This window comes from Schistocerca gregaria, chromosome 1 (genome assembly GCF_023897955.1).
Source record: "Schistocerca gregaria isolate iqSchGreg1 chromosome 1, iqSchGreg1.2, whole genome shotgun sequence".
Lineage (NCBI taxonomy): Eukaryota > Metazoa > Arthropoda > Insecta > Orthoptera > Acrididae > Schistocerca > Schistocerca gregaria.
In genome coordinates this window covers 520,818,201-520,843,509 of record NC_064920.1, presented here as the reverse complement: position 1 = coordinate 520,843,509, position 25,309 = coordinate 520,818,201, and the positions used below count along the sequence as shown (strand labels likewise).

At 37.9% G+C, this 25,309-nt stretch overlaps 1 protein-coding gene across 6 annotated transcripts in view; it reads right to left on the bottom strand.

Moving 5' to 3' along the window:
* LOC126354697 (glutamine--fructose-6-phosphate aminotransferase [isomerizing] 1-like) overlaps nt 1-25,309 on the bottom strand; it is a 160,837-nt gene that overhangs the window by 50,962 nt on the left and 84,566 nt on the right. For 4 of the 6 annotated variants that reach the window (XM_050004552.1, XM_050004541.1, XM_050004561.1 and 1 more), the window contains exons 2-5: nt 15,418-15,615; nt 14,525-14,671; nt 10,872-11,038; nt 7,948-8,089 (exon numbers count right to left, since the gene is read on the bottom strand). In XM_050004552.1, coding sequence (XP_049860509.1) covers nt 7,948-8,089; nt 10,872-11,038; nt 14,525-14,671; nt 15,418-15,615 — 654 coding nt within the window. Of the gene's footprint in view, nt 1-1,205; nt 1,227-7,947; nt 8,090-10,871; nt 11,039-14,524; nt 14,672-15,417; nt 15,616-25,309 lie in introns of all 6 variants that reach the window. The other 2 variants (XM_050004514.1, XM_050004522.1) reach the window with 1 other exon arrangement.

Genomic DNA, 25,309 nt, shown 5'->3' with positions numbered 1-25,309 from the left:
GAATTTTATGGTCTGGGCTTCTTCCATAATTTGATTTTTATGTATGATCCTGATGTCACTGATTTTTGATTCTTTGGTTTTAAATTGAGTAAGAAAGATCTTTGAAATATTAAGTTTAAGAGCGTTTTGTTGAAACCATGTATCTAGGTTGTTTAGTGTGTTCATTACAGCATCCGGAATGTTTCTCTCATATTTTCTTTTTGAATAAGTACTTAAGTATCATTGGCAAATGTATCTGATTGGGCACTGATATTGAAAGGCAAATCATTGATATAGAAGAGAAACAAGATTGACCCTGAGATAGAGCCTTGAGGGACTCCTCGTGAAATAATATATCCCACCGAGATGCATAATTTATTGTATTAGATGTTATGATTACTATTTGCTTCCTGATTATCAGGTAAGAGCTAAGCCACTGTAGAGCATTTTGTCTGATGCTCTGCCTCTCTAGTTTATGAAGCAGCATGGAGTGATTCACTGAATCCAATGTATTTCTAAGGCCACAGAAGATACCTGCTACTTTATTACTTTTTTCCAGTGATGAGCTGATATTTTCAATGAATTCATTGATTGATTTCATGATGCTTTTCTCTTTTTGGGACCCTTATTGATTTTCGAAAATAAGATCATGCTTTGTGATAAAATTTGTTATTATCTGGCTTGCAGCTATTTTTTCAGATACTTTGGAAAACACTGGGAGGACAGAGATAGAATGGTAATTTTCCATATCCTCACTTGATCCATTCTTGCGTAGCGGTTTAACCTCAGCGTACTTAAGTAAATCAGAAAGCTGTCTCATAATTAAATACAGAAGGTGTGCAATTTTATCATAGACAATTTAATTGCTTTTATGGGTACCTGATCATATCCTGCATTTTTTTTTTTTTTTTTAATGGATAAAATAGCATTTTCTTACATCTTCAGTTGAGACTTTACTAAATGCCACCAGAGGGGCAGTATTCTGGTCCAGGCCAAAGAGATGTACACCACATCAACTTAAGATTCAGATTTAATAACAGACTGTACTGCCTACTTCTGTTTGCAAACAAAATGATAAATTATCAAACAAAACCTGACTTATAATAGGAATGACAAATATGCTCCAACACAACACTTTGTTTTGTTTTTTACTCAGTGGAACCTATGAAGATAATAGTAATTGCAAGAAAGAAAAGAATAAGAAATAGGCTGAAGTGAATTACTACCTGTTCCCCCTTGGGTATCATCTGAGTGGATCCAATCAGTCATGCAAACATAAAAATGATTAACACAAGGTCACTGATAAAGGGCAAGTTGTCTAAAACAAGAAAATTAAGTACATTAGTTAAGGTGATGGATATGAAGGTGACATGGGATGAGGAGAATGGTCTACAGCATGCAATAGCAAGCAACCTTCTTGCCTATTTGCAAATAGATAAGCATGCATAGCAAAATAGTGTGTCAAAGAAGATTTGGTGGTACAGTGCTATTCTCTGCCCGCATAGTAAATTAAAGCTCATTCTCATATGCACCTAAGTTTTTACATTTATTTGTTCTCATGCAGAGGCAACTGTTGTGTTAGTGAAAGCAGTTTACACTTTGTGTATATGACATTAATTTTACAAATATTTACATAAAGCTCACTGAGGACCCAGCTTTGAGTACATTTGCACACAGAAACAATGCACAGTACATTGCTTATTTACACAGCAGAATTAGATTTTTGTTACTACCTGTACCTCCACTCACCTGCAATTTAAATTTAAACATGCTTTCTTGGTTATAGACTTGGGTCCATTACCAGCATTCATGTGAGTAATTATTTACAGTTTCTTCTAGTATGTACTTCAAGGATAAATGAGGTGAATATGTACATAAATTAAATAAGCTCTAAAATTCAGCACTTCAGGATTCCTCTTTTTTCTCAGCACAAGATTGTGGGGGGAGATTCCCTCACCCTTCTCAACAGTCACAACGAAGTAACTTTACAATAAAAGTGGTGCAGTTGGCAATGAATCTGCTCTCAGGTAATTATAACACAAATATAAAATATGTGTAACAAAATCACATTGCACAATTTTACACTTATTGTGTGTTTTTGAACACTGCAGCAATATGACAATGACGAATGAATGCGTATTTTATTTACAGCTGTTGACTGCACTGTCACCAATGACGTAACAATGATGTCCATGTCCATGGAGTGATGACCTGGATTACATTCATGTTTTTATACAAACAACAGACTTTTTAAATGAATGACAAACAAAATTTGACTGATCATTGACAAAGAAACAGAACATACATTTTATAGCAGAATTTACTGCTTTGACAAAACATTTCTTTACATAGAAGACAAATGGAAAAAATTCTTCAAAACTAGCAAGTAATTATAAAATGCTTTCAGCAGTTTTCATTCCACCACCATTAGTGCTCTTCCAGAGTATAACAGAAGCAGCATATATGGTTACTCTTTACACTTAAAATACTGAGCATCTTTCTGAAATGCTATGCTACAGCACATTATTACATTCAGTCTTCTTGTATCGCTTAAGCTGCAGCACCAACACCATTTTAAATCTATTAATTCTGTCAAGATCAAAAGCTTAAAAGTAATACTTGTCTTTTCAGTAAGCAGATTACTTAAAATTATCATCAATTTGTCAGCTACCCAAGCATTTGCACCATGAATGTTTTGTGAATCATATGAGGTGCATACAACATGAGTAATGTTTAACAGATAATTTTTTTTCACATTTCGAAAGAGATGGTTTACAACGAAACTTGAAAATATCTGAAGGAATGTAAACAAACTACCAATTCTTCGAGAAGGACTCGGGCTTGATAAGTATGTACTAACAAGAGGATAATGTATAAAGTTTCACTGCTATGCCTTTGGGTCCTGTTCATCTGAGTTACAAAATCTTCCTAATGAGAATTAACAGCAAACAGAACTGTGTGTGCTGACACAAAAGTGTCAAATTGAGTAGAATTTTTTCTTGTCGCCAAAAATCCACTTTCTGGAGGAGACAAAACAAGTGAAGGGTCATTCACTTTGGAAGCATCACAGAAATGCGAAAAAAATGTTCAATATTTGTAGTAATAGCATTTGAAAGGTTCTAACAAGATGTGCATTACACTGTTTTCTTGTAGCGCTGCCTATTGTGTCCTGTAGAGTTGCTTAATCTCGTGTAAGCTACGTGGACTTTCATTTTCCACAGAGCAGACTCCAGCAACAAATACACTTCTAACCTGAGCAACACAATTGTACATAAGATATTTTAAATTCTCTTTATTTTCAAAGATCATTTAATGTGGGCTTAAGCCATTAAAAAAGTTTATTCTTATTATGTTATTGCACTGGCAGTCATTCTAATTGTTTTTACAAACATATTGACCAACTAGGATCACGTTAACAACTTCATTTCCTCTTCCTCCTTTGTTGTTGTTTGCTATTTTATTTCTTCTGCTTTGAAAGCCTTCCAAATTTTGTATTTCATTTTTAAAAAGGTTTCTTTCTGCTATTTCTGATTCTTTGATGTTGTTTCCTTCTAGATCTTTCCTTACTTCTGTAATCCATGTTATTGTTGATTTCTTCTTCCAGAAATAGAGTAGTATTTGTTTTGTTAGTCTATTACCATCCGTTCGGTAGAAGTGTCCGAAAAAGGTTAATCTTCATTTGGCCATTACTTCAGATATTTTCCTCTATATTTTTGTAGATCTCCTCATTACTTCTTATTTTCCAACCATCTGCAGTTTTTATTGCACTCGTTATTTTTCTAATAATCCTTCTTTCCAGTACCACTAGTCTGTCCATCTTGTAGTTCATTGTTAGGCATTCATATCCATATAAGCATTCTGAAATTTATTTACTCGCTCTAGTTTATCTATTTGTGTTTCTATGAATTTTGGTGCATTATATATATATATATATATCATGAATTTTGTTTTTTCAGCTGACATTTTGAGACCAGTTCTGTTTGCTATTTTTTTGCAAGAGGTTTATGTGACAAACTGCTTCTGCAGGTTTTCTGAAAGTATTGCAAAATCATCCACAAAAAGCCAAGCAGTTTACCTTGATTCCATTTGTTTTCCTTCCCAGAGTTATTGGTTCAATTTTGTGATTTTTTAGCTCCGAATTCCAGTTCCTTACAATTTTTTTCTAGAACACAAACAGTAAAGGTGATAAAGCATCACCTTGTCTAACACCAGTTTTTATTTCAAATGGCTGAGATACTTCTCCCATGAAGTTGACTTTAGATATTGTACCTATTAGTGTTCCACAAATTATATTTGTTAATTTTGATTTAACATTTAATAATTTTTTATTTATTTATTTTAAATACATTGCTTCAGATCCAGTTTCCATTGGCAACCATCTGCTCAGATTGCAATAAAATTGAATGAAAAAAGTTCACAAGACACTAAAATACATTAATTTTCCAAATAAAAGAAGTAATAAATTGGTCATAATATGAAAAAACTTTCAGAACAGTTACTTTAACTTGTGAACCCAATGATAGCAACTCACTATATAAGGACACAATATAAAAAATGCTGAGACACAACTATATTTGTCAATTATGGCTGACACTATTACCAGGACATTGACATACCCTCGTTATTGCAACCAATATTTTGTACATAGCACATAATCCCTTAAAGAAACCTAGGCTGGTGGAAGTGGCCAGATATTTGCATCATAAGGGTGATGTACCAGATACGAAACTTTTCAATTTTGAGTTTTCTTTGTAATAGTAAGATGTCTATATTATTATGGATCACATTAAATTAGACGAAAGAAAGACAAAATTAAGCCTATCACTTCAAAATCTCCAGCTTAACTGCCACTTAGCGCTATCACAAAGTGTATTTACCAGAGGCAGAAGTTTCACACCATTCCAGTCTGAGTCTTTGACTTCCCACAGTTGGAAAGGAAGTTCAGGTAGATGGATCAAGTTGACAGCCTTATGTTCCTGGCAGAAGTTTTCGGTAAAATTGGATACAAATATCTTTAGAAATTATCACGTTTGTGCATGCTTCAGAGGGATTAGAAATGCAGAGAACAAGAAAATTGTCTTAAAAACTACTGCAATATTTTGAATGCAAGGGAATGAAATTTATAATGGAGCATTGTGTAAAAAAACTTACTTTGTGTTTAGTAAGTAGAATATAAGCAGATTTTGTTTTCTTAATGGGTCATACTGTTAAAAAGGTATGGGAAGATTTGAAGAGTGTGACTCAATCTAAAGTAACAAGTCAACAAAGCAGCATTCAATAAGAGATTTGCACCTGATGGCCGAACAACCCCATAAGGGGTCTCCTGGTCAATGATGCCCTATGATCATTTAATTTAATTGTTAGTTTTGATTTGGAAGACTATTAACCACATATTTTTCTGTGTAAAAAGAAAAAAATATTGTTTCTGGTAAATTGCATTAAACTTGCAGTGACCCATAAACAATCATTTTTGCATGGGGCCAAAAAGGGGTTTTCACTTTTTTTTAAACAACAGTTTGTTTTGGCATAAAAGGGTGATTTTATCTTTATTCCAAAGGCATTTTTCAGTGGTGAACAAAGTAATAAATAAGAGAAAAAAATCAAGTTTCAGTTGGATATCAAATTCCAAACCTTTAGGTTTATAGTCTGGTTCTTGTTCACCGATACACATCATTCTGGAAAAACTAAATATAATTTAGTTCCCAATTTCAAACACAAGAGTACTCTCAGAGAAAAATTTTTATTGTGTGGTACATGAAGTGTCACTCTTTTTCGTGACATTAGTGCCTTCTCTTATTTCCTCATATCTTTCTGCAATGGTACCCAAATTACCAATTCAGAGAGCACTCCTCCCTAATTCTCCACCTGCTGGCTGGCTCTTCTCCAATCACATTAAGCTTCCTCTGTACAGCCTCCAACTTGCTCATCACCTACAGTAGTACTGGGCATAACTGAAAGGAGCACACTAATTGGAAACTCTAACTTAGCAGCTCACCAGATCTGGTGACCAACTTTGCTACCACCACATCATCATAACAGTTCATACATTCTTGCCACACAGGGCTACATTATATGATTATGACAAATGCTGCAGGCCATCTTTTCCCCCCTCGGGAGTGTAAATTTGAAAATTTCACTGTAGAGAACATTGCTCTCACAACTTAAAGAAAGGGAAACCAATAACCTTGTTGCCACTGCAGTGCACTGGCAGTCAAAATGGTTTCATCATGAGGGAACATAAACTGGTATGCTGTTGTTGTTTCTTCAGTCCAGAGACTGGTTTGATGCCACACGCCGTGCAACTCTATCTCATACTAGCTTCTTCATCTTCAAGTAACTACTGCAACCTACATTCTTCTGGATCTGCTTACTGTATTCATCTCTTGGTCTCCCACTACAATTTTTACCTTCCACACTTCCCTCCAATACTAAATTAGTGATCCTTTGATGCCCAAGAACGTGTCCTACCAACTGATCCCTTCTTCTGGACAAGTTGTGCCACAAATTCCTCTTCTCTCCAATTCTATCCAGTACCTCCTCATTAGTTATGTGTTCTATCCATCTAATCTTCAACATTCTTCTGTAGCACCACATGTCGAAAGCTTCTATTCTCTTCTTGTCTAAACTCTATCATCCTTGTTTCACTTCCATACATGGCTACACTCCATAGGAATACATTCAGAAAAGACTTTCTGACACTTCAATCAATACTCAACTTAAATACCTCTTCTTCATAAACACTTTCCTTGCCATTGCGAGTCAACATTTTATATGTTCTCTACTTTGACCATCACCAGTTATTTTGCTCCCCAAATAGCAAAACTCATCTACTACTTTAAGTGTCTCATTTCCTAATCTAATTCCCACAGCATCACCTGATTTAATTCAACTACATTCCATTATTCATGTTTTGCTTTTGACGTTCATCTTATATCTTCCTTGATTAATCTGTTGAAGTAATATAGTCACCGATTTCTGAAGTCATTTTATCCAGTGTAATATGATACTTCACTGGAGAGGGGGGGGGGGGGGGGCTATTGCTGCCCCCCCCCCCCTTGCCACCACCATACTGGATGTTGAGTCGCACAGTATGGAGGTGTTGTTTGTAAAAAATAAAAAAAAAAATGTATTACAGAGGCCAATATTCCTAAAGAATATACATAATTTTAACGGAGCTTTGTTACTTTCTTTCCACTATCCATTCCATTCAATTTCTCTTCCAAGTCCTTAGCTGTCTCTGACAGAATTACAATGTCATCGGCAAACCTCTAAGTTTTTATTCTTCTCCATGGATTTTAATTTGTCCTCCAAATTTTTATTTTGTTTCCTTTACTGCTTAATACAGATTGCATAACATTGGGGATAGCCTACAGCCCTGTCTCACTCCCTTTCCAACCACAGCTTCCCTTTCATGGCCACGGACTCTTATAACTGCCATCTAGTATCTGAACAAATTGTAAATAGCATATCTCTCTCACTGTGTTTGATCCCTGCCACCTTTAGAATTTGTAAGATAATATTCCAGTCAACATTGTCAAACGCTTCCTCTGAGTCTACAAATGTTTAATGTAGCTTTGCCTTTCCTTAACCTTTCTTCTAAGGTAAGTCGTAGGTCAGCTTGAACCAGTTTTTCCATTCGTTTGTGAAGAATTCCTATTAGTATTTTGCAGCCATGACTTATTAAATTGATAGTTCAGAATTTTCATACCTGTCAACACCTGCTTTCTTTGGTATTGGAATTATTACATTCTTCTTGAACTGATATGTAACTGGTAATTTCAAACATTGCACGTTATTCTGTTCCACTCCCTACTCTTTTAAGTAGTGCTGTAAGCATAATGGGGGGGGGGGGGGGGGGGGGGAAGTAGTGAAACTGAAAAATAAATGTCTGCCTAGTTAGTGTCAGCCCTAAGGATCATTAACATGAAAGAAATGATTATTTGCCTCAGATCTGTCACTCTTCCTTACCTTTGCTGTACAAGATTGGTACATGATCTGTAGCAAGACGAGTCTTTGTTTTTATACCAACCAAAAGTGGACTGCCTCTTCTGGTAGCAACACATTCTCCAGGGAAGTATTTGCTCTTAAATGCAAGTGCAAATGCACCTTCCTGTAACAAATAATCAGAAGTGTTATTTCCAAGTAAAAGAAGAATGAAATGGTTGGTTAATGTAGTCTTTTGCCACTCCACCTGAAGCCATATTTGAAAATCCTTATACTAACTATTATTAAAAATAACTTTCATGGGTGAAATTATAATGTACACCTAACCATATTGTAATAATTGGGTAAACATTACCAGCAGTGATAATTGTGTCATAAAAAAAACACCCAGACCTGGGTTGTGAACTGTAACTGTTTCAGATATACGTCACAGAAAAAGTTTATCAGTTTTAATTATGAACTCGGGGAGGATCAGTTTGGATTCCGTAGAAATGTTGGAACACATGAGGCAATACTGACCTTACGACTTATCTTAGAAGAAAGATTAAGAAAAGGCAAACCTACATTTCTAGCATTTGTAGACTTAGAGAAAGCTTTTGACAATGTTGACTGGAATGCTCTTTTTCAAATTCTAAAGGTGGCAGGGGTAAAATACAGGGAGCGAAAGGCTATTTACAATTTGTACAGAAACCAGATGGCGGTCATAAGAGTCTAGGGGCATGAAAGGGAAGCAGTGGTTGGGAAAGGAGTGAGACAGTGTTGTAGCCTCTCCCCGATGTTATTCAATCTGTATATTGAGCAAGCAGTAAAGGAAACAAAAGAAAAATTTGGAGTAGGTATTAAAATCCATGGAGAAGAAATAAAAACTTTGAGGTTCGCCGATGACATTGTAATTCTGTCAGAGACAGCAAAGGACTTGGAAGAGCAGTTGAACGGAATGGACAGTGTCTTGAAAGGAGGATATAAGATGAACATTAACAAAAGCAAAACGAGGATAATGGAATGTAGTCAAATTAAATCGGGTGATGCTGAGGGAATTAGATTAGGAAATGAGACACTTCAAGTAGTAAAGGAGTTTTGCTATTTAGGAAGTAAAATAACTGATGATGGTCGAAGTAGAGAGGATATAAAATGTAGACTGGCAATGGCAAGGAAAGCCTTTCTGAAGAAGAGAAATTTGTTAACATCGAATATAGATTTATGTATCAGGAAGTCGTTTCTGAAAGTATTAGTTTGGAGTGTAGCCATGTATGGAAGTGAAACATGGACGATAACTAGTTTGGACAGGAAGAGAATAGAAGCTTTCAAAACGTGGTGCTGCAGAAGAATACTGAAGATAAGGTGGATAGATCACGTAACTAATGAGGGGATATTGAATAGGATTGGGGAGAAGAGAAGTTTGTGGCACAACTTGACCAGAAGAAGGGATCAGTTGGTAGGACATGTTTTGTGGCATCAAGGGATCACAAATTTAGCATTGGAGGGCAGCGTGGAGGGTAAAAATCGTAGAGGGAGACCAAGAGATGAGTACACTAAGCAGATTCAGAAGGATGTAGGCTGCAGTAGGTTCTGGGTGATGAAGAAGCTTGCACAGGATAGAGTAGCATGGAGAGCTGCATCAAACCAGTTTCAGGACTGAAGACAACAACAACAACAACAATTATGAACCTAAATTTTAGTGACTCAAATAAGAAAGAGTTAAGCCTTTGGAATGACACTGCTAAACGTAAATTTCTCATAAGCAACACATCATAGATTTCTGAACTGTCCTATCCATTGTGATACAGTGTGAAGACCAGAATCTAAAAATCTCCCATGTTGGTTTTGCAATTGTTTGAATATCTTGTGTAAAACAGGAAACTGGTGAATACCATATATTGAGGGGAAAAATCTGATTTACATCTATGCAAAATCTCAGTAATGTACCAGAAAATGCTGTTGTCAAGCTTTCATAGATTCTTTTGAATTGTTGTATAGTGTTAAAAAAGACTAAAACATGTTAAACATGGAATTTCAACACAGTGAGTATACATTAATGTTGCAAAAATTAATTTCTTTGAAGTAGTATGTCCAGAAAATACATCAAATTGTTCACCTTAAGACTCAGTCTTGTCAGGTGAGAAATGTGAATGATGAAAATATTAAAAGATTTCTTACAAAAGACATTGCATTCCCTCATTGGACACACTGTATAAGGGTGAGATGAAAAGAAATGCCTCTAAATTTTTTATGTGAAAAAGCTTTTTAAGTAGAAAAAACTGTATTAACTTTCTACATCTTTATTCTTCATGTCTACATATTTATTTCTTAACACAGTTACCCTTAGTATGAACACATTTCTCCTAATGAGAGACCATTTTGTTGATATGTGACTGTAGAACATTTGACTTTGTTGATGGAGACGTAATCTCAGACCTGCTTGCACCACTCACCTCCAATAAAGCAAAGTCCTGGAAGGTGTTCTTTAAGTTCCGGAACTGATGAAATCAGATGGGGCCAAATTGGGACAGTATGGAGTTTGATCAATGGCAGTGTACTCAAGGCAGCAGGTTTTTGCAGCACTTTTGTGTAACCTGGCATTATCATGCTGAAGGAGAATGTGCTCCATGTGCACAAGCTCTTCTAATTCAAAACTCTATTACAACATGCTGTTTCTCACGCACCAACAGAGTTATGTTACACACCACCATGTAACTCACTACAATTTTTTTTTTTTATTTAGGAAGCTTTAAGAATTTTTAGGTAAAAAAATTCAGAGGCGTTCGTTTTCATCATGCTCTTGTACATCGTGAATATTCTAATGACCCACATTTTCATTTTCACTAAATGGAAAAGGGAAAAATAAGAATTTTTCCTACAGCTTGATGGCATTTAGCAGATATAGCCATTTTTTGCTTGTTAAATAGGACTATTGGTAACAAGATATTAAAAAATAATGGATTTCTAACCAGTTGCTGAATGACTTGCTCCACAAGTTCACGGAAAGAATAGTTAGGATGTTGTGCATACAGATGGTGAACTAGCTTCGCTATTATTTCTGTGTCAGTCTCCGATTCAAAACGGTATCCTTTCTTCTCGAGGAACATTTTTACATCCTTATAATTTGTCACGATACCTGCAAAGATAATACAAAATAGAAAAATAAGGTCATTAAAGAAAAATAGCAGTTTTATTCAGGAAACTGTATACAACTGAAACATCCTCTTAATTTTTTTCCTTCAATATGACTCACTAGCCCTTTAGAATAGGAACTATGTTTATGCAGAGGTTCTTACCAATTTTAGACAATTACTATGCTTTAACACAAAGTGAGCTTTATAGCTTCGTATCAGGTTATGTAGAAGTTTATATTCACCCCACAGGTACTCTGTGGTGCAAAACTTTTAGGCAGTATTTATTCCAAAACTAATTATTCAGTTAAATTGAAACACTGAATGTGTGTAAGGAAACATCTGGCAGGCAATGAATCAACCAAGTAGTGCCAAACTAGACATATCATTTGCATATCACAATTAGGAAGCAAATGTTTTCTTATGTTCTAAACTCATTAAATTTACAAAATACTTGACAGAATGAAGGGAAAGGGTATAAAGGTTCTGTTTTGAGTATAAGAATAATTTTAAATAATTTTATAATTACATGAAGAACAATTGTATTTATGAACTATATATGACACCTTTCCCATGTTTCCTCTTTTCACAATTTGACAATATGTGAGTTACATAGCACATTTACATCCATCAGTAATTTATAGTTTTATCTGTAATTGCATTTAAGATTACTGATTTTAAACATAAATATTTTAGACTTGTCTATAGTGTCAGTTCACGAACTTTCTGTAGACCATTCTACACATGTCTCAGTTTTCCAACTCGGCCATCCCTGAACATATGTCCTCTCAGTGGTGGCTCATGCAAAATTTTACGTGCTACAATGTGGTGGCCTACAGCTTTTTGACTTACAAGGGTAGTAATTGCACCTAATGAACTATATTAATGTTTTTTATGTCAATTGAACTGTTTTAATATATTTAAATTTTATAATTAACTGTTTAACAGTATGAAGAATAAAATAAAATGGAAAAAAAATCAAACCAGGGCCCACAAATTTCCAGTCAGTGCATCCAACCACTTGCCCCTGGACCCACTGCTGCAACTGCTCCTCTCCAAAGCCTCTCATACATACACTTGCAGAATATGCAACATGCAAAATGTAGCACCCTTACTACCAGAAGCGATGAAGTCACATCAGAGGATGCCCAGTTGAAAACAGACATCTGCGTCCCTTCTCTGGGTTGATCACAACATGGTTGAACACCATTTCAGCACACGACTCAGGTTTCTAGTAGTAGTGGAGAGAGCATTACAAAATGTGTGTTTATCCAATTTATTTGCTTACCAGCACACATTTGAAGAGAAATGGTGTAATTTTAGTGTGATTTGCAGCTCACATTTGAAGGGAAAGGTTATAATGTTAGTGCGATACTTACAGTGTGCTGCCGCACATGATAAGCAGTGTGTTCCATTATGTGTGAAAGTGTTATGTTGTTAACGATAGTGACTCTTTCAGAAGAAACTGAAACCATTATTCAGTGAACACTAAATGGGAAAAATGATATACACTTGGGTGGATAATACTTGTTAAATATTATAAAGAAAAGTGTGCGCTTCCAGAATGAAATATCCACTCTGCGGCAGACTTTGCACTGGTAAGAAACTTACTGGCAAAGTAAAACTGTGTGCCGCACCGAGACTTGAACTCGAGACCTTTGCCTTTAGTGAGCAAGCACTTGTCCATCAAAGGTAAAGATCTCGAGTTCAAGTCTCGGTCTGGTACACAGTTTTAATCTGCCAGCAAGTTTCAAAAGTGAGCACTGTTCAGCAGGATTCATTTTCAGTGTGGTTCTAGCAGAAATGAGGTAAAAAATATTGACTTCCTTGCAGTACTTGAGAACTTTTCTCTGTAATCTGCTATTTATTCCTATGCTCTCTTTCTTCTTGTTTAATTAATTATTATACTCTTTGTTTATAGTTTTTCTAATTCTATAAACTGTGTACTAATTCATTCCAGGAACAAGTATATTTGGCTTGAATGGTTCCACAGAACTTGATAAATAAATAAATAAATAATAAATTAAATTTCAAAATGCCCAAGGATGGGTGCAAAATAAGAAAGAACTTCAAGGTGTGGGCAAACAAAGGTACAATGAAAAGCTGTTCCAGATGTTCTAATCACCCCAGCAACTTACTGCTTTATAAAACATCCACAGAATACGAAACAGTCCAAAGGAATACTTGCCATAAATGGAAAATTGGGAGTGAATGACTTCACACAGGAGAAACTGGCAAAATTGCAACAAAACTGCTCAAACAGAGTTAACTGAACTTAGAAAATATGTAAAAGAAATACTAAAAAAACAAAATTATGACAGCAGGATAATTACATATAAGAAACATTACGAAGCATCTGAAGAATTTTCCCTATTGCTACAAAATTTTTACCCACGAGGACAGCTGCATAACAAGTCATTCTTAAATTGAAGTTTTTTGAAAGGACTTTCTTCCTTCATCATTATTCACGTGACAAACTTTTCTTCATTCTACATTAGCTTGTAATTATAAACGGCTGAAGTTTTAGATGTCATCTAGAGTGCATTGGTTACGTTATGATATGGCTGGAAGAAAACCAATTTTCACTTTCATTGGCTTTCAACAGAGTTTACTGGACTTATGTGTGACGATAACATTCTATTAGAAATATCACTCTTTGAAGCATGTACCTTCATTCATTAGTTACAAGGCCATTAGTGTACTGTATAGCGCAATACTGTATAATAGTACTGTATAGTATATGTAATATACATCTTATCATGTTAATGCTGAAATTGGAATTCGTTTGAAGAAATTTCATGCAGCACCTCTTTTCCGATCTTTCTCAGTGAAATTCTCCCACATCACAACATTTCCTGTGTGGAATGGTTTGATATTTACTCCTACCATGTCATTACTGATTGTGTCACCTGTTGGTACTTTCCTAACATTTTACCACAAACATCTCAACTTTCTCATATCCCCAGTCAATGTATCAGTGTTTTTGTCATTGTCTATGTCAACATTGCCACTTTCATTGGTGTATTCATAATTTATTTTTCTCCTTACTGTTTCAAGACAGGAAAAACAGGAATGCCAACTATTGATGCAAGTATTATTGTATGAATAATGAGCTTAATTTGAAGATGTAGAATTTATTTTACGATCTGCTTGCAGTGAAATCATTGTCTGCCTTGTTACATCCAAATCAAAACTGAATCGTGCTGATCATCTGATACACTTTGGTATACTTGGAATTTTGTTTTATAACTGGTATGATTCAGGCCAACAACATTTTAATAGCCTGGTTTTAGTTGAATGGTGATCAACAAAAATAATTATATTTAAGAAAGTGAGACAAAATGAGATTCATGTAAATTAAAACCATTAAAAATTAGAGTAGAAATGTTATATAAAGATTCATTAATAGAATTAACTCAAGGTTTTCTCTTCACACACACATCTTACAACATCTCTATCTGATGTTCATTTACATTGAAAATTTTACTCACCATTATGAACCACAACAAAAGAATGGTTAGGGTCAGAGCGTTGTGGGTGAGAATTGACTTCACTTGGCACACCGTGAGTTGCCCAGCGGGTGTGTGCAATACCAACATGGCAGTCAGTGGTCCCCTCGAAATCCAATGTCTTTTCCTCTGTGCAAAATAAAAGATTAATTACAATTTGCTTTGTGAGCTGCTCATAAGTGACATGATAAATAATGAGATATGATCGTGAAGTTGATATTAATAAAGTGTTTACCTTTAAACATCCAGCATTATTTATAAGAAACCATTTTCACAATTGTAATGTATGTGTGATATTAGGAAAAAAGAAAATTTCAAGTTTTAATTTGTTGGATGATAAGTCTACTCCCAGATTCATCACTATATGTTTATGAATATTTAATATAAATTAAAAACCTTCACTGTATGAAACTATGTTTATCAACCTTGTCCAAAAGTGTTGTTATTCAGTCACAAAATTTTTAAATCATTATTTAAAAAACCAAACTTTACTAAAGTTTCTAAACTAAGATTTTTTACGCTATGTATGTGTCTCAGTTACATATTATGCACTGACAAGTCTCCTGTAGATTAAAACAATGATTTGTATATGTAATGACATAATAAAAATCTAATTCTTAATCATACATATAATTATTTTCTTTGTGGGTCCACTTTTTTAGAATTTTGTATTTGCTGGGACCAATTGTTCCTTGAGGGCTACTATGGTAACAAATACCTTGCAGTTTTAACCGTATGTGAGAGGATGGAAGGGGCTGCGCAGAAAGCTGGATGTAACAATGTTTCAAGTGAGTAGAGCCTGCACTGTCTATAGTACTTTGGCACACTCTAAGACGAAATCGAGCATAAGTAACAATTGCAAAGGGTTCACTCACTAGAGAGTATCTCATCCTGGAGAGCCTGCACCTTGCCACTCTTCTTGACGATGGCGATGTCCTGGCCATCAGCAGAGTCCAAGGCCACTCCAGCAGAGTCATAACCACGGTACTCCAGCCTCTTCAGACCATTCACCAGCAACTCCAGAATCTCACGCCTTGTCTTCGGTGTCAGATAGTTCAAATAGGCAAAGATTCCTGTGGAAGAGAGACCTTTCATGAAACATTATGTCATTAAAGGGCAAATGTATGTACAACTTGAATGGTATGTGGAACACTAAAGATGCAATATATGCTGGCAAATGTTTTGACCTTTAGTAGACATAAGAGTTTTTCACATTCTACATTTATTTTGTGAGCAATACATTATCTTATATTGCAGACCAGGCACATAGCCCTGTAAGGTTAATTAGAGCCATTATTTTCAGCTGCTCTTCCCCTGAAAATTATTTTCGCTATTTCGACATTACGAAGAATTGTCAGTGTAAGCAGCCTCTAATACAACCACTATTTTGAACTGAAGCAAAGATAAAATCCAACCTGAAGGTTGATTTAATGTCGCATTGCTTTACTAGGCACTTCTGTATTGGAAGTGATATGTTTTAACAACCCCTGATTTGAGAACTAACTCACTCAGTCCGCTAAGTTTTATGTGCAATCAAACCATGACAGGTCTCAATATGTCACACAAATCATTACCAGATCTAGGTGGCACTAGAAAAATTATTGGAATAAGCATAGTTCTACAACAAATGTTTGTGTCATTAATTTTATACTTAAAATTCAAAATGCCTATCTGATATTCCAGGGGGGGAAATCCACAACTGACATTTCTGGTTTGCTAAAATCATCTTAGTAATGAGGCACTTGGAAGACATTGAGTAAGTAATTACAATTATGTACTAGTTGTGCTCAAGTAATGGAGAGACTGGACTTGGAAATATTTCTGCAGGTGAGCTCTGTCCCACAGCCTGGACATACACTCTTGAACAAGTCACTAATGTCTATTCATATTAACTAGAGTAGTTTTGGTGGTCAGATATGATCATCACATTAAGCACTGCATCCCCCTTACTAAGCTATGTGGCACCATTTTGGACAGGCATAAAAAAAAAGTGGAGGGGGGAGGGGGGTTCAGATACCCATCCAGCTATTCAAATTTAGATTTTACTTGGTTTAGTCAAACTAATTAAAGCTTCTTTGCCATTGCACCTGACAACTAACCATCTTACAGTAACAAGCGAGACTTTCAGCCATGCCTCAAGTGCTGTCTAGTGTCATTCACCATGCTCAGGTGCTAAATACATCTTGTTTTTCTGTGCTGGACGTTCAAGGGGAGAGTTAGAAATATTTATCATCACTATTTACATTCATATATCATTGGTTTAAATTGTACCACAGAAAATGAACAGGAGTAAACAGAAAGTTTAATTTCACTTTTGCCAACACTGCTTTGCTATATAGCCAACACAGTGTCTCAAGCAAAGTACAATTTGTTGAGCTTTTCTCTGTTTGCTGAGGTCCCTAGTTCTGAATCAGTGGAATCTCAAAGGTTTGGGTCACTGGTGATTTTTAGTAGAGCGATGAGCATTTATGGTCAACTACTCTCTCCTGCCCTAGCGAAAAATATGATGTAGTGCAAACTTGAATAAAAGCAATGTGCTGTCAAAATAAATAAGAAAGTTACTGAAAGCCCCTCATACTTTCAAGTTTGTTCAGGAGACAAATCACTGTACTAAAAAGAACACAGAGTACAAATTTACCTGTTCAAAGATTTGTCTTCCATAAAAATTGCAAGAGGTTAAAAATTAAACACATATTGACCTAGATAAGACAAAGTCATAAGCATTCATCCGTTTCTGGCGTTTCTCTGTGAAGGAGTGAATGTCAATTTTTACCAAAGCAAAGCCTATGCAACTTTGATTTTTTTTTTTTTTTCAGATGTGTTCACAATAATCGCACAGTTCAGTAAAAAAGTCCTCACATGAGGTGATGTCTGCTTCTGAGGTGGTGGTGCTACTCCAAAACCACAACAGCCAGTTGCCCAACTTGAGCTTGTGCTCGGTGCCTCAGTCTCTAACAGCAACGATGTAGGTGGCGTGTTGAGCCTTAACCTGGTCTGGTTTGAGAAACTGTAGTTCCACAATGACAATTCGACGACACTAAATATTAAACGGATTGCAGTCAGTGAGTTCTGTAAAGGCAGTTTTGTATTCTCAAAGATGAAGACATGGCTGCCTGAATGTCACTTCTCACTGGTTGTGGATGCTACTATTGTTTCTTCAGAGGATATTTGGGAAAATTCAAGCCTTCAGAGAGAATTTTGAGAAAGAAAGTAAATGCTTGAGTGAAATTATACAGATTTTAAATTGTGGCTGAAATGTTATGAGACATCCCTAGATTGAAGAAACAGGTAACACAGGTAGTAAACAGGTTAAGTCTGCATGAGAATAAAATCTTCTGAGCAATTAAGCTGCAACATTGTCCTCCAGTCACACCAGAGAACTCCTGAAGGAGATCCACCCAAAGGGTTGAAACACTGAGTTTGTGCACAAGTAGAAGAGGAAAACGTAGACTCAGTAAAGATTGTGTTTTCATAGCCAATGGTAATGAAAGCTTTCAGATCTGTTTCATGATGAAACTATGTGTGATAGGCTTCTCAGAAGACTCAGAAAATACAGGAAAACTATTTTACAATAAAGTGATGCCGAGTTCCCCGCTTGATAACAGGATCAAGTGAAGATACACAGCTTACAAGAGACCTCTCACGCTGACCATATCGTATGTTCCTTAGCCCGGTCAATGAAGCAATGAAGACCAAAGAATGTCAACTGAAGGAAAAATTTCATGCAGTAGCAGATTTTTGTGCAATGGTAGGCAGGAGTGTCTTGAACAACACACTAAAACTCCTGACCTGTGGCGTGTGAGTGTATCAAAAGGGCGTAGAAAACTGCATATTATTAAAAATAAAGTTTCAGTGTCACAAAATTGATGCTGATTGGTAAATCAAGAGGGTTAGGAAAAAATATGAAATGTGTGCACCAAATACCACCTGTAAGTACAGCAGGCTTGTATTAAGGGATAAAACTGTGCTCTGGGAGTACACCATTAAAATCCTATTTTGAATAGTCTGCATTTTTTCATCACTTGCAACATGGAAACTATTAGTCCTAGAGAGAGAGAAATGAATAGAACTTTTTTCTAAGAAATTTAATTTAGTCTTATTGTGTACTGGGGACCATTTTCACTATGTGCTGCAGTTTTTGAGTTGCTCCAGAGAAACCTAAAAAGGTGACCACTACATTCTCCCCCCCCCCCCCCCCCCACTGATGAAGATTTTTAGTGTGTTGTTCTTGCACTCCTCCTCCCTACCACCGTAGAAAAAATTGCGACTACATAACTTTTCTCCTTAATTTTCCTTCATTGACTGGACTACCGTACCTTGTGGCATGTTGCCAGTGTTAATATTGCATCACAACATGCGTGCAACTTTCCCCAATATGGCCAGAGTGTACAGAAGGCAGCACAGCTATCACATCGATGCTGATCAGGATGTCTTACGATAGCACCCTGCAGGCACAAACACTGTTCTTTGGTTGACACAATTAAGTCCATCATGTCGAGTCCCTTTGTATGGTGTTCTGCATCTGACACAGCATCCAGGTGACAACCTCTGCAAGTATGGCCACAAGGAGTGGGCCTGTCTCAATGAGCTAGTGAAGGTACTCCAAATGCAACTTTCGCTCATAAATTATTTACAAATGAGCCTCTCTTCCTCCACATATTTTCGTTTGGAACCAGTAACAGCAGATCTGACACTGGGATGCTGATACACAGGAGTCGTTAAGTAATGAAAGCAATACACTGTGGTTGCCTCTTCTGCGAGCCAGAGAAGTTTAAATACTTACCAATTTCACTTTAAATTCAATGCCACACGTACACTTGGACAAAGGTTCATTTTCTTTGCCAATAATTGATATATGTTAGAATACAGTATGTACCATGACGGGAAAACTTTTTAATATAATTCACTTTGTATGAGTCAACTGCCAGCCCCCCAAGTAAGTGTCGATCTTCAGCAGGTCCACTTGCATTTCGTTTCATGAATTTCCCTACGTGCTACATCATCACTTTCCTTCACGCAACATAATTATTTGCGAATCTTGACATGGAGATACCAACCTTATTCACCTGATCGTAAGTTAAATAAGGTACCATTTGCTTATTTCGAGCTGTGCTTTATATGGTGCTCCAACACATACACGTAACATTGTAGATTTTAGGCACTTACGCAGCATTACAAATTATTATATTCGTATCTGTAATCAGGTTGAAACTACTACAGAAATATAATTTTTCAAATAAATATAGATGTTGTATATACAGAAGTTGAAACGTAGAAAACTTTAGAGAAATGCAGGAAGACCTATAGAGGAGCGACTCTTGGTGTAGGAACTGGCAGTTGACCCTCAACATTAAGAGATGGAACGTATTGCCTGTAAGGGGTTTGATCACCCGATACTATATTACTGCTCAACTGCCGAACAATAACTGGAATCAGTCACCTACATTAAATATTTGAGAGTATGCATAAGTAATTATTTAAAGCGCAACGACCATATAAAACCAATAGTAGGAAAGGCAGATACCAGACTGATATTCATTGGAAGAATCCTCGGGAAGTATAGTCCATCCACGAAGGATGTAGCACACACAATTCTCGTTCGATTGTTACTTGGTTCCTGAGTGTTGCTCGTCAATCTGGGTGGGACCCTTGCCACACAGCAAATGTAGAATACCCAAAGAAGAGTAGTGCGTTCCATCACAGATTCGCTTAGTATATGTAGCAAAATGAGTAGCTGTTAGAAACAGAGATATTCGAGCTCACACAGAGACCAACCAACAATCACTCTCCCCGACGACGAACTGAGAAAGGGGGAGGGGGGGGGGGGTGAAGTGACAATGAATACACAAAATGCCCTCCGCCACACACACCATACGATGGCTTACAAAGCATACATGTAGATGGGTACCAAACCAGCTGTCTACATTAGGAACGATTATTTTGGTCCTTTCGTTAGATACAAGCTGTCGAGTTTTTAGGTCTTCTTTTGTTATCAAGCTATGGCAGCATTTGCATGGAAATGCAAGAGAATTTAAACGCTGCTCCTTCAGAATGTGAAGGTATCACGAATATCTTACCTCGCGTAGTATTAACCGCTTTATAATGGAAAGAGACCTCTGTTTCATTCATAAATTAACACTACGAGGCGTCCTAGTTTTTTGATACATACATACATAAGTACATACATACATGAATACTTGTTCCATAAATCATAAATAGAACATTTCGTAATGATGTGGAACGTGTCACCTTAATGTAAGTTTTCTCTATACAAAATAATTAATTAATATTTTTTTTTTTTTTTACTGCTTCGTAACTGAAGTGTAGAATTTCACAATTCTGTACAGTTAAAACAAATTGCTTGCCAATCACTGCACCAAATTCAAATATTATAGAGAACTGATTGAACATTTATGCATCGTTCTTCGGGTGATTCTTCATTATAGACAGCTACATAATCTGCAAAAAGTCTGAAGCTACTGTTAATAATGTTTGCCAGGTCATTTATATACAGGGCGTGTTTACGGGCGGTAATAATTCCTAATCATGGGAACGTGCCGGCAAGGAAATGTGTGCTGTTTGAATGGGCGTGGCGTACTGTTTCAGAACATCGCCTTTAGATGGCAGTCAATGCATCTTCTCAGCTTGCAGTCAGTCAAAAGTAAGATGGCATCTGCTCAATATTAGGTGTTCTATGTGCTGCAATTTGCAAAGAGTGGGTCAGTAATTTCGGTCCAGTGTGGTTTTAGGCGGCCTGCATCCAAAAACATTCGTCGTTGGTATCGCCAATCTGAAGAGAAAGGATGTTTGTGCAAAGGTAAGAGTTCAGGTCGACGTCGCACTTCCGATGGCATGGTGGAAAGAATTTTTCGAGGGAAACACAGTGATTAGAATGATATATCTTCAAATGATGCAGGAATGGTGTTTTTTCCACAACCTCAAGAGACTTCCTTTTCCAACAGGAGGAGCTCCACCAGACTGGTACACAGCGTATACCAATTTCTCAGTGACATTCTGGCTCAACGCTGGATAGGGCGCACTGGACCCCTAAACACTGCCCTGCATTCTTTGCCTCCAAGATCGGCAGACATGACCCCATGCGATTTTTACTTGTGGGGATATCTAAAGGGGAGTGTGTTCATCTCCCCTTTGCTTCGTGAGATACAAGAAAAGAAGAATAAAATAACAGCCGCCATAACTTCTGTCAATGCAGATACGCTGTGTAAAGTTTATGACGAATTTAGCTAGCGTCTAACAGCTCTTCATGGTGCTGCTGGTGGACACACAGAACATATGTAATAGCACAGTCAAAACCTTAAGATTTTGTATTTTTCAATCAATCCCATGTTTTTAGTATGTTTTTATCAATAAATATGAAGTTTTGAAATAGGTCATTCCTGTTGAAACACCCTGCACAACATGAAAGGCAATGGACTCGCACACACTTGCCGGAGGCTGTCTCACTTTACTTTTGCTTCTGTTTGTCTCTCTCCATCCAAGATAACTTACTGCGTCCTCCCTTCCGAAAAAACCCTCAATCCAGTCGCAAATTTCGCGTGATACCCAACATACTTCTGATAACAAGCGTAAGTGTGGTACTGGTTCAAATGATTTTCGAAAAACAAGAAATAAAATATCGACATTACTGTCTTGATCCATTGCCTTCAGGGTGTCACGAGAGAAAACGCGAACTGGGCTAGAGGGTAGGGGAGGGGCAGCGATAGCTCGTGCTGGTTTTGTGGTGAATGACACGAAATAATGTTGAGATTTCATGACAAATGGCTTTGAGTAAACTTGTTACTAATCACTTTCCAATTCATGTTCTAGTTAAACCAAGTGATACGTCTCAGTATTCAGTGGAGTAATGCGAGTTTGGTTTGCGTTGTTTTTATTTCCTGAGGGAGGGGAGGGGGGGAGAGGTTCCCCCTTATGTCCCCTGCCCCTCGATGGATACGCCCTTAAAGAACGGGACGACACAAGTGGGGTTCCAGTAATTGTGCGGAGTGACATTTCTGTGGAGAGCCAGAATGAGATTTTCACTCTGCAGCGGAGTGTGCGCTGATATGAAACTTCCTGCCAGACTAAAACTGTGTGCTGGACCGAGACTCGAACTCGGGACCTTTGCCTTTCGCAGGCAAGTGCTCTACCATCTGAGCTACCGAAGCAAGACTCACGCGCCGTCCTCACAGCTTTACTTCTGCCAGTATCTCGTCTCCTACCTTCCAAACTTTACAGATGCTCTCCTGCAAACCTTGCAGAACCAGCACTCCTAAAAGAAAGGTTATTGCGGAGACATAGCTTAGCGACAGCCTGGGGGATGTTTCCATAATGAGATTTTCACTTTGCACTAATATGAAACTTCCTGGAAGATTAAAATTGTATGCTGGACCGAGACTCGAACTCGGGACCTTTGCCTTTCGCAGGCAAGTGCTCTACCATCTCAGCTACCGAAGCAAGACTCACGCGCCGTCCTCACAGCTTTACTTCTGCCAGTATCTCGTCTCCTACCTTCCAAACTTTACAGATGCTCTCCTTGCAGAACCAGCACTCCTAAAAGAAAGGTTATTGCGGAGACATAGCTTAGCGACAGCCTGGGGGATGTTTCCATAATGAGATTTTCACTTTGCACTAATATGAAACTTCCTGGAAGATTAAAATTGTATGCTGGACCGAGACTCGAACTCGGGACCTTTGCCTTTCGCAGGCAAGTGACCAAGTAGCGCTTGGGAGAGCACTTGCCCGCGAAAGGCAAAGGTCCCGAGTTTGAGTCTCAGTCTGGCACACAGTTTTAATCTGCCAGGAAGTTTCATTTCTGTGGAGACATTTCTGCAGAGCCTGGCCCTCTTGCTGGAATAAGCGGCTTTTCACTGATAGCATACAAAGCACACCAAGAATTCGTTTCCTGTCTAACAGTGTAGCCCTACATGTTATAGTCTATGACACGTGTCACTAGGGATTAATTTTAAGACATTCTGAAAGATTGAAAAAGCGGTCACTTTTTATGACAATTAACTTTGGTTTTAGAGGTTTCAGGCTGGTTTAGATGATGACTAGGTTAGTTTGGAATGTGGCAGTTTGATTGTGAGTTGGCGAAGTAAGCGAACACGAAACACTAAAACCTGGTTGTGGTGACAAATTGATCTGCAGCTTAGCCCAAGGGCTAGCTTAGGTTGGAAGGTGACAGTGTTTGTGAAAGCAAAAAACTAGTTTGTGGTGAAAGGCTGACAGGTAGATTAGCCGGAGGTCTAGGTTACGTTGCAAGGTGGTAGTTTGGTTGAGTTGGCGAAGCGAATTAATGTGAAATCGAAAAGCCACCTGGAGTGTCTTGGGCTCCGCAGAAATGTCATCACATTCCATCTCCGCTCAAGTCACACAAGCCCACACACGGTGGGTAGCTTACGAGGTGGACTAGCTGGACAGCAGGCAACAGCCTCGGCGGCATCCCAAGGCCAGCCCGGCAAGCCGCGTGGCCTTGCGGCGGCAGACCGCTAGCCGAGCTAGCGAACGCGGTACGTCGCCAAGGTGAGCAGCCGGCGCAGACCCGTTACCAGGGGCTCGCGCACGCCACCGCGGCTGCAGCCGCCTCGCCTAGCGCAGGCGCGGGGTGCGCCACCCTCGCTGTGAACCCACCTTAACGGCTAGCTGTCTCAACAGCGGCGCTTGCTATCAGCATTCAAATGTCAGTCCTGTCACAACCACGAGATTCTTTTCCCCTTACTTATTGTCAGTCTCTATATAGATATCCATCATATTTACGTGGTATTATTCTGCTAAGCCCTTCGTTAATGGTTTAAACAAGGAGAGAGATTTAACATGACAACACTTAAAAGGTAATGATTTTCTGCAGGGTTCTATATTACTCAACATACTTTGTCGCTGTCGACATTAACCTGTATAAATCTTCGCCGAATTCAGGAAGATAGTACTAAGCAAGACTTTGATTTCAGTCTGTAGATACCGGTAATCAATATATGTTGATGTTATCAAAAATTAGTACGCTTTCACTCGGCAGTTGAGCATGGTTACGGCAGCTGAGCATGGTTACGAATTCTGGTAAGATTTCATATTTCCGCATATTACTGTCATACAAGGTCCATCATTCTGCATCGGCAATTACGTGATTACTCTGCTGGTTCAAATGGCTCTGAGCACTATGGGACTCAACTGCTGTGGTCATTAGTCCCCTAGAACTTAGAGCTACTTAAACCTAACTAACCTAAGGACATCACACACATCCATGCCCGAGGTAGGATTCGAACCTGCGACCGTAGCATCAGCGCGGGTCCGGACTGAAGCGCCTAGAACCGCTCGGCCACAGCGGCCGGCGATTACTCCAATTCAGAATTCAATGCCTGGCAGGCCGTTCATGGAACCACCTTCAAGCTACTTCTCCACCGTTCCACTCTCCAATAGAGCGCGGGAAGAAAGCACTTACAGTAAATCTTTCCGTGCGAGCTCCGATTTATTTTCTTGTAATGATCATTTCTCTCTATTTAGGTGCGAGCCAAATGTCTTCACATTCAAAGAAGAAAGTTGGTGGCTCCCATTTCACATGGGAAAACGCCGTTGTTTTGATGACTGCCACCCCAATTCGCGTATACATCCGTGGCACTTTCTCCTCTATTTCGCGGTAGTTCAAAACGAGCTGCCCTTCTTTGAACCTTTTTGATATCCTCCGTCAGTCCTATCTGATGCGAATCCCACAGCAATACTCCAGAAGAGGGCGGACAAACGTAGTGTAAGCAGTCTTTTCAGGAGACCTGTTAC